Source organism: Lampetra planeri, chromosome 10 (genome assembly GCF_965212315.1).
Source record: "Lampetra planeri chromosome 10, kcLamPlan1.2.h2, whole genome shotgun sequence".
Lineage (NCBI taxonomy): Eukaryota > Metazoa > Chordata > Hyperoartia > Petromyzontiformes > Petromyzontidae > Lampetra > Lampetra planeri.
The window spans coordinates 7,570,473-7,583,903 of NC_136116.1; the positions used below are offsets into that span (position 1 = coordinate 7,570,473).

The 13,431-nt window shown below is 48.0% G+C and overlaps 1 protein-coding gene across 7 annotated transcripts in view; it reads right to left on the minus strand.

Moving 5' to 3' along the window:
- Nucleotides 1–13,431, minus strand: part of LOC144720951 (RNA-binding motif, single-stranded-interacting protein 1-like) — a 273,511-nt gene that overhangs the window by 78,024 nt on the left and 182,056 nt on the right. For 2 of the 7 annotated variants that reach the window (XM_078598152.1, XM_078598150.1), the window contains exon 1: nucleotides 1,104–1,481. The exons of the other annotated variants lie outside the window; for them this stretch is intronic. In XM_078598152.1, the coding sequence (XP_078454278.1) occupies nucleotides 1,104–1,169 (66 nt within the window). In that variant the 5' untranslated portion in view covers nucleotides 1,170–1,481. Of the gene's footprint in view, nucleotides 1–1,103; nucleotides 1,482–13,431 lie in introns of those variants that run through there. 7 annotated transcript variants of the gene reach the window in all.

The following is a 13,431-nucleotide window of genomic DNA, read 5'->3' on the forward strand; positions in this document are numbered from 1 at the left end:
ACTGGTGTTCGCTGCGAGCCCGGGTTCGTAGGGCAGCGTGCTACCCGTTGCACTACATGCACACACACACACGTGGGCTTCTTCAAACCACGACTTCGCATCACGCTGGGAGATGTACACAATACATGCAGGTCTGCATGTACCCAAGCACACGAACATACACACACTTCCCACGCGCATCGTTCGGCATACTCACGGGAGCTGACACCGACACAAGCGAAGGCGTGCACAGACAGACGCACACGTTGACTATAATTGCTGTTTCATGCAAATAATGAGCTTGATGGTTTATTTTCCATTCAGTGGTTCATGTAATTTTTACAACGCTGTTCCCAATTACTGGCACCTGCGGGGCCTGAGAGCTGCACTATTTGTTCTGAAATGGCGCACCTAAGACACGGGATAAGAATGCAATGAGATATGACGTGTAGGGTTATCTCCCGTGCGATGTAGAAGCATCCCCACCTCTTCCCAGGCATGCGTGGAGAGAGAGAGACGTACACCATTTCCCGAAACTTCGCCACGCACTCAAATATTTAACCGATTTTTGCCGCATTCGCAGAGTGAAGGCAACTTTTGTGTTGTCATCGCACGTCCAAATTGACGCACGCACACGCACAGCGTAAAGTCACATTCAATTCGCAAGTCGGTTAGATATTACCAGTCATACAAATCCCCCTAATATAAATATATATAAATAACGGAGCACGTCAAAACCACAGCTGACATTGACAGGCATGATTAGTATGCACAAATTTAACAAACAACAATCTGTACTCGTATGCCAACTAACAGGCAACTGACATGGATATGCAGATCTGAACTGAACAACATTTATCGGAATAAACAAAGCAACGCCTTGTCTGCAGATCGCAATTGGGAACACTTTGTTCCTCGTGTAAATCAAATAAATAAAATCGCAGCTGCTATTACAAAGGAGGTGGTTATCAACAGAGAACTATTTAAAACGGTTGACAGCAACGGCGCTGATGATTAACAATGCACACCTCAGTTCCCTGCTCATCCGTAAGCTCCTTTACCCACATCGAGATTCGAATAGGCATGAAATGTCATTAAATGCGGAAAGCCCTCCGATGTCCTACCTTGCGTGCCACATACATCCCGTTCTGGTACTGGATGTATCCGTTCCTTGCTAGAGTCAAAACCATTCTTCTGGGACAGCGACTTCTATTTCAGAGCTGTAGGGTCCAGATAACGTTAAACAACACCTAACACCGATTCTTGCGGAAGACTTGCAGCGACTGATTTTTTTTTGTTTCTCTCTCTCTCTCTTTACAAATCAAAGCTGACTTCTTTTTCACGAGAGGCAAGAGTACGGCGAGCGGTATTACCGAGCGGGTGGGAGAACACGCGACACGCCAAACACAGCGGGCGCACACTCAAGACAAGCTGACCGGGGTTGGGCAGTCGGGCAGGCAAAAGCGGACCGACGAGCGGACAGGCGAACAAAAAAAAAGAAGCTGCAGGCAAAGAGGGGCAAGGACAGACAGACAGACACACAACTCGCGTCGGAGCCAGACACCAGGGCTGCTTATGGGAGCCAGACACGCTTCGCTGGCAGTAGTCGGGACAGCTTTGCTCGGGCTGAGGAATGCAGCCTTCTCGCAACGCCACCGCCTGCCACGCCTCGCCGTAGCACACACACTCGGGCTTCGTCCCGTTCGGGAAACCCAAGCAGGGCGGAGGGAGGGGGGTGCTGGTGGTGGTGGTGGGGCGCAGGGGAAGAGAGGTGGGGGGGTGTAAGAGGCTGGGCTGAGTTCGAGGTGCAGAGGATTGGGTGGGAGAGGGTTTGCGTGAGGTCATCAGCGAAGGGAGGAGCCGCTCGTTCGAGGCCACTCCTCGTGCGTTGGTGCGCGTGCACCAAATGTGGTGTGCACCCCCCCCTCGCCTCCCCCCCTCGTCCCCCCCCCCTCGCCCCCCCCCTCGCCCCCCCCCCCTCGTCCCCCCCCCTCGCCCCCCCCCCTCGTCCCCCCCCTCGCCCCCCCCCCTCGTCCCCCCCCCCTCGTCCCCCCCCCTCGTCCCCCCCTCGTCCCCCCCCCCTCGTCCCCCCCCCCTCGTCCCCCCCCCTCGTCCCCCCCCCTCGACCCCCCCCTCGCCCCCCCCCCTCGCCCCCCCCCTCGCCCACCCGCACATCTCTCAGCGGATCGGAGTGAGGTCATAAGAGTGGGCTGGGCTCCGGTACCCAGCGCCACTCGTGTTGCGATTGTCAGTGGCAATTTAAAGGCGGGCTGGCTTCGCTGTTTGGGGGTTTGGCGAGGTGGTGCGGCGTCGGCGGCGGCGGGGAGGGAAGCGATGATCCATCTGAAACGCCACACCCGACTGCTTTCTGCTCCAATCACCGGATATCTGTGTGTTCTCACTGTGGGAGGGGCCAGGCTTACATCTGACAGCACTTAACATGTAGCGTGGGGGGGGAGAGTATGCGTGTGTCCGTGCGTGCGCGCGCGCGTGCGTGCGAGCAACGCATGCGTGTGCGCGTGCGTGCGTACCGCGCGTACATGGAAATATTTTAATAGCAAACACTACATCATTGTCAGAGCCAGGCTAGAGTCTCATGTACTGTGCGGGACGTTCGTGTTATTTTTGGCGGAGGACAGTTCGTGTCGAGTATGACTGGCCAACGCTATATATTAAGATGATTTTTTTTTACATTTAATAACTGTAATACGTCTCGTGCGCACAGAATGGAACATATGGAGTAATTTAAAATGTGATTTTAGAAAGGGGCCATGAGCTGCAGGCAATTCCAGGTTTTTAAAACCCCACGTGGCAGCTGTCCGTGGCGCTAATTGATAACCAAACTGCGCAAGCCAAATAAAACGGGTGCGCCGAATTGGGAGGGAACATAGACAATTACTGGCTTTTCATCTGTATAAAATGTAATAATTAATTGCACTTTCGTTCCGTACTATAATAATGCATGCTAAAAGTCACAGACAGAAAAGAACCCAAATAATATATGCTATTAAAAAAGGAAAGTAGAGATCATGTATCCACGCTGAACTCAGATTATCACGATTGGCTACGTACGGTGCAAAAGAAGTTCAACATACATACAGCTCTCATACAGAATCGGACCTCTTTTGTTTATTTCGAAAACTACCATGTGCATTGGATTCAATGCGAGGTCCCCATAATGTTCGCCACCTCGAGCCAATTTGCCAATTGGCCAAATGCAGCCATTTCTGCGATGAGTTTCAGGGGCGCCCTCGAGTGAACTAACTTTTTCCCAGATTTAAAATGCCTCGAAACGGGACACCAGCCCATTACCTCTGGATTGTAGGTCCCTATCAGTGGTGCATCTATTGAGTGTGCAACTGCCCCAGAGGCCAGAGGCTGGTAGGGTCCAGGGGTTGTTGGGAAACAAGGAAGGGGAGTCGGTGGGGGGGTAGGTTGGGAATTGGACAGGGGCCCCATTTCATTCCTTGCTTCAGGGCCCATGCCAACCGTGCTACGCCACTGTTGTCTACAGCACAGCAGCTGCACACGATAGTCGGGAGAATGTCTGAATCTGAGCCCAGTATAAGAGCGCACGTTGTCACATAATAGCGCTGACAAATAGGCCGGAGGCGAAGTGTTCAATGCCATCGTTAATGGCGTAAATGGGCACGGCCTCGTCTGTCAGCCTTGCCAGTGACGTCTCCGAGAAAGCCAGTCCGGAGCATGTAGTCTCGCTGGCACTGGATCAGCAATCGCGCTGAGGATGTGCGTATACGATGACAGCCTATGACACACAGAGCATAGGTCGAACACCACTCCAATTACGACCGAACTAGCCCCGTAGCACACCAATATTATCTCGCAGAAATTGCTTAAGCGAGCAAATTCTGAACCAACGTATGTATAATGTTCCATAACAATTTTTCGATGTAAAGCTTTCGTGACTGCAGGGATTCATTTACTTGGTTCTTTCGGTAAAGTTACGTAGAAGGGAAATAATATAATGTTTAATTTTTATTATTTTATTATTTCCGTTCTACGTGACTTTACCGAAAGAACCAAGAAGAGTTCCATAACAAAGCATAATACGTTTTTATTCCACTTAACAAACGGCAAGAGGAAGTTGCCACTGTGTTCCTCGGTAAGCAAACGCACGTCAGCCTCCTAGGGCCAGACACCCTTACACTGCGCATATTCCAGGTCCGTACACTTGATATAATGCAACAGAATCTGGAGTTATAATAGCAACTCTCAAGAAACTGTAATTCATCTCACAGAACACCCATGTCTTGTGTCACGCTCAAGCCATCTCATAATTGAGCTGTGTAAACAACCACAACTCGAGTTTACGACGAAGGTCAAGTCACATCCAGCTGGGCGCTCCGCAGTGCCACGTCGACACCCTTACTCCTGTGCTGGATCAAGGACGGACTGGACACCAATTCATCTTGTTACACTGCACAACCGTGCCATGCTGGGGCCATACCAAACCGACGCAGCATGGCTCAGGAGGCTCTAGGATTTTCCACTGCAGCTGTACTGCTGACGTCACACGGAACGTACGCGTCATTAGCGTCCTGCCCCCTCACCCTGCTTTACCCCGAGCAAGATTCAGATGTTTCGTGAGGCCGCCGTATCACGGTTTTGGTTCTGGCTCGGCACTGCCAAATAGCCAGTGGAAACCTACCCACAACCGGGGGGAGGCCCCCATGTTCACTCGACTCGGATGTGCCAGTGGAAGAGGAGGACAAGATGCGCTCAGCAATGAGCACTGATCTCTGCGCAAGGCCCGTCAATTGTGTATCCAGAAACCATCAATGACACCGGAGCAATCGGGTGAGCATCTGGGCCAATCAACGCTTCAATTGGTCAAAAAAAACGATTGCACGCAGTCCGCATGTGGGGGCGCAAACCTCAAAGACAAACAAGATTAACTGCGAGCAAAATTACTCTAATCCTTTTCCGTCCTATTTGATTCCGCAATAATTGAAAAAAAATAAAAATTAGTTCTGCAGTTGTTGCGCGTGAGCATGAGAGCCAATGTTAATACGAAGCAATTATTATTAAATCTACGGAACAGAATAGGCTATCAGTGTCAAGGTTGTGCCTTTATTTGCTATGCACTGGAAAGTGGATGATTGGAGAGTGGGAGGAGGAATATAGAGAGAATATTCGCCGTTCCACCTCATTTAACACAGACTCACGTCGGGTCACCCGCACATACGAGTGCGGCGTGTGAGTGTGTGAGTGTGAGTGCGTGTGGATGTGTGTGCGTGTGGGTGTGTGCGTGTGGGTGTGTGTGCGTATGGGTGTGTGTGTGGGTGTGTGCGTGTGGATGTGTGTGCGTGTGGGTGTGTGCGTGTGGATGTGTGTGCGTGTGGGTGTGTGTGTGAGTGTAAGTGCGTGTGGATGTGTGTGCGTGTGGGTGTGTGCGTGTGGATGTGTGTGCGTGTGGGTGTGTGTGTGAGTGTAAGTGCGTGTGGATGTGTGTGCGTGTGGGTGTGTGCGTGTGGATGTGTGTGCGTGTGGGTGTGTGTGTGAGTGTAAGTGCGTGTGGATGTGTGTGCGTGTGGGTGTGTGCGTGTGGATGTGTGTGGGTGTGTGCGTGTGGATGTGTGTGCGTGTGGGTGTGTGTGTGAGTGTAAGTGCGTATGGATGTGTGTGCGTGTGGGTGTGTGCGTGTGGATGTGTGTGGGTGTGTGCGTGTGGATGTGTGTGCGTGTGGGTGTGTGCGTGTGGATGTGTGTGGGTGTGTGCGTGTGGATGTGTGTGCGTGTGGGTGTGTGTGTGAGTGTAAGTGCGTGTGGATGTGTGTGCGTGTGGGTGTGTGCGTGTGGATGTGTGTGCGTGTGGGTGTGTGTGTGAGTGTAAGTGCGTGTGGATGTGTGTGCGTGTGGGTGTGTGCGTGTGGATGTGTGTGCATGTGGGTGTGTGTGTGAGTGTAAGTGCGTGTGGATGTGTGTGCGTGTGGGTGTGTGCGTGTGGATGTGTGTGGGTGTGTGTGTGAGTGTAAGTGCGTGTGGATGTGTGTGCGTGTGGGTGTGTGCGCGCGTGTAGGTGTGTGTGTGCGCACGTGTGGGTGTGTGTGTGCGCGTGCGTGCGTGGGTGCGGGTAGAATGTAATAAAGCACCTCACCAAGGGGCAAAGCTAACAAACCAAATGCCTCTCCTAAACTACAAAAAAACGCAAGCAGCACTCCACGCAAAAGAAAAAAAACCGGACAGGCCTTTAAGTATTAAAACCTCGGGGGAGGTGGAGTCATTAGTTGGGAGCTGGGAGAGACCTTTTTTAATTGAGTCTAAAGTCCAAACAGCTTGAGATTGACAAGGTTATGAGAAGGTGGCTGAAGTCTGTATATTCCAATTCAGCGCTTGTAATTAGTCCCCATGCCCCATGGTACGTCTCCTTTTTTTTTCGCTTCCCGCATTGCATGCCTCTTCGTGTTCATTTGTCATGGCCAGTGGAGAGACATTCTTCTCCCTCGTCGCTTAATAGTTGAGCCGTTACGAGCCAAACTATCTTAATATTAATGGCGGGGGAATTCATGAATTAATAATCTCTATGCAGGATGCTATTGTGCACGTCCACAAATCAACAATGGCTTTTCTCGTGCCAATGCAAAAACTGTACGCTATTATTTGCAGGGACAATGTTTTACTTAGAACTGTAGAAACATTTTGCTTGCTCGATCACATTCCTCTAAGCCTCTGTGGGCAAGTGCGGCTGAGTTCCCATGCTAAACCAAACCATCTGCAGCTCGCAGCATCTCTCTGTGCTCATGCCATCATAATGGATTTAATTTCCCAAAGGCAATAAATTACATAGGAAAGCCGGCGCTGCTCGCGAACAATGCGCTTTTACATGAAATAATAAGGCCGCCAGTGTCCAGACATGACTATCTTGTGGGGAACTGACAAGCGATTCCAGCTTTTATTACTCATACTCGGGGACTTGCATCCACGCAGCTTTTTGCTACATGCATTGATATCCAGGGGAAATCGTGTGTAGCTAATGACAGGAAATACAAATGTCCAAGCACGCGGCACAACCAGGCACATGGTTTGCGTGTAAAATAAGGTCACGGCTGAATCATTGCTGAAATAAAGTCTTACAAACGCACCCGGGGTTCATGTTTCTCAAAAAAAATAACGCAACCTCACAACTGCACAAATACCGATGTTGTGTTTTTTTTTTACCCCCCTCCTCCCCCCCCCAAAAAAAACTTGAAGACGTACAAAAAAGTGAGGAATGGGTTTTTTGAGGTCAAAATAGTCTGAGATGTGGCAATACTGGGAATCACTTTCACGTTGCTAAAACCACGTGCTTTACAGGAACACTTTCTCACAGGAGAATAACAGGATGGATTTATTTTCATAATGGCTCCAAGACGTGATGCCAACCGGTAATGGCAATTGCAAGGTCTCCACAGAAAAATGACACCCGATGCAGAATTGATATAACATCCATTAGATGATATGCTTTGCCAATTCAGTGCAGGACATGCACATGTGAAAAATAGACACACACAATGTAAGTGGTATTGGCCAAACATTCCAATATGCTGAGAAAATTAATTGAAAATGTTTCAATCGAGATTACACCTCGCAATATTGTCCTCGTTCGTAACAAAAACCTTGCAGAATCCTCCTCCTGAAAAAATTGTCTTGAGACTTTCCTGGGTAAAAGAAAATGTAAGTTATATAAAATGAATGAATTAATAAAATTCCGGCCACAAATCTTCCGTTTATGAACGTGCAATCACAATAATGTGTGAAATAATTAACTTGAAAAAGCCTCACTGAGCCGTTTGTAAATCCACTGCTCGACGAGGACATGACCACTCACTGCGGGTTGCGGTGGTTATTTGACCATACTTCACCACCCTGGCCAATGTGAGTTGGTGAAGGTGGGGAGCATAGAATTACAATACAACAATGCATTTCCTGCACTGCCCTCCGCTGCCCACCATGTAATTCTTGTAAACTAGACTACCTGGAGAAATCCATATCCATATATATGATGAGGGTATATGCACAGGGAAGTTTATATACCCACATGCTATACGGTCAACTCGAGGTCACCTCACAGCCCAGTGAATCATTTGCAAATTTCACAAACCAGCGTCATCCACTAACTCTGACTTCAAAGCGCTGGATGAGAGGCATGCACCACCACATCTGAAATCTGTTGTCATCTGTCAAACGGTGTTTGATCGATTCATGCTTTAAACATAGCGTGCACGTTCACTACACGGTATTTAACTTTAGGCGCTCAAATATACAGGGTACATATATATTTAAAGGATTTTTTTTAATAAGATGCGTACACAAATTATATATCGCAAGTCTGTCATCGTCATCATCATTATCAGCCAAGGTCAAACTACTGATGGATGAAGTTGCCCCAAGCTGCAGCCATCTCTCGTGATCATGAGATCTAATAATAATCCACTTCGAAACTGCACATGAACTGATTCCTTAGCTGCCACGAGGTTATTATTCTTGACCATTACCACAATCCCTTCCAGTGACGTACCCGTCCAAGCCCACTTACTTTCTTAACAGTTTGAATTATGTTTGTTATCCTGCATACGTTTTAGTATGTACGTCACGTAAACTGCAGAGCTATAGGGGGTTGTTTTGTTGTTGTTGTTGTAAACGAATTCAAATGAAAGCAGCTCAAAAAAACAACTACTCAGGACCGCGGTTTAAAATGTGCTGAGATTACAACGGCAAACGCGCGGGAGATAAAGATGGAGAGCCACCAGCCATGACTTCACACATCTCCATCCGACACCGAGTGAGACTCGTGACTGCCCTTGTGCGGTAGAACACAGTGGCATCCTTGCACACAAAAAGACAACAGGGCGGCGCACGTTATTAGATTCCCGTATAATGTGTGTAATGAACATTATATAAACAATAAAAGCCAAGACGTGAATTAAAGATGGATATTGAGGCAGGTTGAACAATAGCAGCTGGAAGCCCCCTTTGGCAGAGATTCAAGTCATCAGCTCTGCCAAACCCATCGCAGTGGGATTAGGACTTATGTTAGCGGCAATTACCAGCTTATTAGGCGCTTACATCTACCAAGCAGTGTCATCCACGCACACTTCATAAATGATGCAAACACAGATTTAATTCAGCCGGCACAAAATGCGCCTATGCTATTGCGACTCGGCATGAGGCTGTGCATTAGGACATTATTACGTTGCCTTGCATATTGGAGGCAATAACCACAGTCAAAATTATAAATTGAAACTATTTTTCCTGTAATAGCTGAGCTAGCAAGCACCGCTTGCTACCGAACGTCTTAACGGCGGAACTGTTTGACTCGCTAACACTTTTTTTTACGTAACGATAAACACCACTTTGCATTGCTCCCTTTAAATTGGCAACGGCAAGGGCGCCACCATTTTCAAGCGTGTTCCGCCGTTGCAAGGGGCAGTAATGCCATAGTTACCGACGTAATGGCCAACTCATAGAAAATATAAACGAACAAAGGATCCCATTCTTGCGCACGGTTCCTGCTCTTTGACACCTATAGGGAGCACCGCAGGCTAGAGAGCCCAGCTGCAAATGAAATGCAATCCTGAGCCATGGGAGTAGCCAATTCCATGCTGCGGAATGCTTCTTTATGCGCGCTACGTCCCGGAGTTGTCAGCCACAGTAAAAAGACGAAGGCGTTGGCAGCTTTTCCCTCGCCACCTGCGGAGAAGTTAATACAGAATTTCCCATTGTGCGTTTGTGCAGTTGCGCAGATTTCCAAAGTCAAAGAAATTTCAAGTGGCTGCGTTTCAATTATATAGAACAGCTCGGAAGTAATGTATGGTGCATGTATTATAAATATGACCAAATAACACTAAACGTGCCCGATCTTGTCAGATGTCTGATGCTAAGCAGGTTTGAGCCTGGCTAGGGCTTCGGTGATGATGACTTAGGGCTTGCCAGGAATTGTATCCATGGATTTGTGAGATGGCTTGGAGATGGCAGTGCTGAGTGTGGTATGCACCATGGCTTTTTTTCCAGGTTCTCTGGCTTTGTCACACATGAAGCCAAACTCTTCTTCATGGAATTGACCAAAACATCTATTTCTGAATCCTCCTCAAATAAAATCTTGAGATTAAATACTCAGTATTTCCCGAGTAAAAGATTTTCATTATTAATATAACTGTTAAGTCATTGATATTATTGTTATATAATTTGTTATACTTAATGAGAAAAAAGCTTCGAAATTAACTAAAGTGCTGATAAATATAATGGCATAACAATGTTTTTTGGTCCTTTAAGCTTTTAATTTTTATTTAAATGTTGTTTAACTAGGTCATAATGAGTCTCATTTGACGAGTCTCATTTGCAAGAGTGACCTGGGGCATAAGTGTTCCAGTAGGGAGCGATATTTGCTGTGTATAATCCCAATTGACAAATTTTGCGGGGAATGTTTTGAATGTGAAAAAATGTTGAACCTTGACGCCAGCGCACACAATGGCCGACTCTTGCGAAAGACGTCAGTTTCGTTCGTTTTGATTCGTTACACGGATGATGATCCCGTCTAGCCAGTTGCTATTCTACAGGGAGATCCGTTGTGAGTGAGTACAGCAGCAACAAAAAACAAAAACAGGGGATCTTAGTGTCCACTGTGAAGTAGACGGCACTTACGTTTATGATATGCGCGGTAATAATAATGGCGACCACTTGATTTGAGCCGTGAGCCTTTGCTACAAGTGGCGAATTCGCTACTGCAGGGCCACGCCACCTTTTCGATGTGAGATTACATTTGCAGACTGAGTGCAATACTGATAATTGGTTTTTTATCCTTCTATCTGGCAACAAAACTGACACCTTTTTACAAGGAGTCATGTTTGCATAGACCGCAATACCTGCAGTCATAATACAAACAAAAGAACATAACTCTGATAATGTGCACAGTCCTTAAAGTTGATTGGTCCACACCCGAGACAGCTTTCTTTAGAGCCTAGTCTCACATGGGTTGGACCAGATGTTGCCAGATAGAAGGGTAAAAAACCAATTGTCATTTTGTACTGGCAAATGAGGTTCCCATAGTGTAGAGTGCAATACTGTCTTGTAAAACACCGCATACATAGCGGCACCAATAATCAGCCGTGATTTATCCACTTCTGCAGCAATATACAAGCATAATATAAACAACTACGTTTACAAATGTTCTCTATTCACAGATATTTAAACCTGACTGATACAGAGATCCAATATCGAAAGCGAGGCGACCGTGGGAGAGACATAGGACAAGCGGTGACCTCCAGTCATGTGGGAATTGACGTGTCAAGATTGAAGGGAGTTGATAGAAGATAAAGAGATATTGAAGACACGTGATAACCGTTGAAGGATTTGTAATCCGATATAAGAAGTTTCGTGCATTAGTTTAGAATGCGCATCCAAAGGATTACTCATTATCCAGCTTTCAGGTCTTAGCTCCGTAACTCTCCTTCGTGACCTGTCATCAACTGCGATATGTAATCGTTTGCTTGTTGCAGATTATCAAGGTATCGGGGAGCATGAGAGGTTTCAGATGCTTCGGTTTGAATAAAAAAAAATAAGACGGGGGCACATCTCTCAAGGCCCTTCCTTTGTAAGAGCAAAAGGCCTTTACACACCGCTACATCTGGAGAGAAGAATTCTGCTTTGCAATCACCGAGCAGAATCCTAGACCCTCCAGCGACACTTTATTTTTGGGAAAAAAAAAAACGATAGAAGAGAGGAAAAAAAGCCATCAAAGCTGACATCCAGAATTTGTGAAATCGGTGGTCACATTACATGCCACAAAAGGGAATCCATGGAACAGCATGAAGTGAAACCACAACATCGCGCTTAGGAGAAAAATATATATATTTTAAAAAGGGGGTCGCCCTTCGTGGTTTGTGTCTGTCACTACGGCAACCATCAACACCTGAACCAAAGCGCAGCGGATGGGTGAACCTGCCCCCTTGAACGCGGGCGTGACGTGAAGACGCTTGCTGCTGAGAGAGTTCAGACTTTTCCCTCTCCCCGCTGGTCCCCATAACCCCCCCCCGCTCCCTTCATACTCCCTTTCCATTCTTACTTTGCGTGTCCAAAGGTGGGAATCACAGCGCCCCAGGCAACGCTAACATTGCAAGCATTCGCAGGTGGGAGGCGATGGTGGAGGAGCTAGACGGTAGCGTTTTCTAACAGGGGGGGGGAGGAGGAGGAGGGGCGGGGGGGGGAGGAGGAGGAGGGGCGGGGGGGGGGGAGGAGGGGCGGGGGGGGGAGGAGGAGGAGGGGCGGGGGGGGGAGGAGGAGGAGGGGCGGGGGGGGGGAGGAGGGGCGGGGGGGGGGAGGAGGGGCGGGGGGGGGAGGAGGGGCGGGGGGGGGAGGAGGGGCGGGGGGGGGCGATCCTGTGGGCGACGTTTTCCAGTTGGCAGTTCAGCATCAAAACGCTCCCCCGCAGTGCAGCTTAGCGAAGAACGGTTGATGTAAGATTTACTGTAACGTGTTGCTTTTGTGTGTTGATGCGATTTGCAAAATTAACAGCGTGTGCAAGGGAAGGAAGCATAAAAAAAACTAATTTCGATGAAATGTCAGGGGATTCTCGGGGAAGAGAAGCTTAATGCTGAAAAATAGATTAGGAAACCTATCGGGAGACAAAACAAGCACGCAGGAACTGCAAACAGTGTAAACACTGAGCGCAGTGAACAAAATCATGTAATTTTAAATCCAGATTATTTATTTATTTCCCAAGTTAAGTTTTCGGCCTCCCACATTAAGCATATTACCGCCTCCGGCCATTGTATTACTCTGCACTGTGGAGGCGGAGAAAACTGGGCCTAGGGCTCATTTCTTTTGGGGATAAGAACACACGAGCGATACAGCCCGTCACACCCATGGGCTAACGCCTTGGGCTTAACTTCCCAGCTGTAGCAATCGCCGCAGCTTTTGCTGCTAATTACAAAGCGAGCAAGCCATGATTGTGATTAATGAAGCTAATCTGCCAGTAGAAAATCCATGCGGCGAGGTGCTGGCTTTTTCAGAGAAAGAAGGGGAGGGGCGCACGCAAGCAGCGGAATTATGGTTTATCCTAGGAGCTGTGCCCAGGGGAGGACACTCATTTCAGTTCATCTACCACAACAACAAAAAAACCACGGGGCAGAAGCCACAAAAATAGGCCACAGATGGCCGTGCGGCCAAATGGCCGAGTTTACAAGGAAGCTAAAGGGAAGCTCTCAAGTAATTAACAAAGGGTTTGCTTCCTGCATCCGAAGCCGACGCTTTGGCAGCAAACCTGGAAGAAGATCACACTTTGGCGAGCATTTCAAACCAAGGCAATTCTGAAATTAAACTTAGAGCCGTGAAAATTTTCAAAGCGCCATCTCAGCACTCCACATTCACTCCAAAATGCACATAAAAACGATCGCAGAAGACAGGAACATCCAGTTTTATTTTTCCTTAACGTTTGAATGTGCCCACACTAAAATAT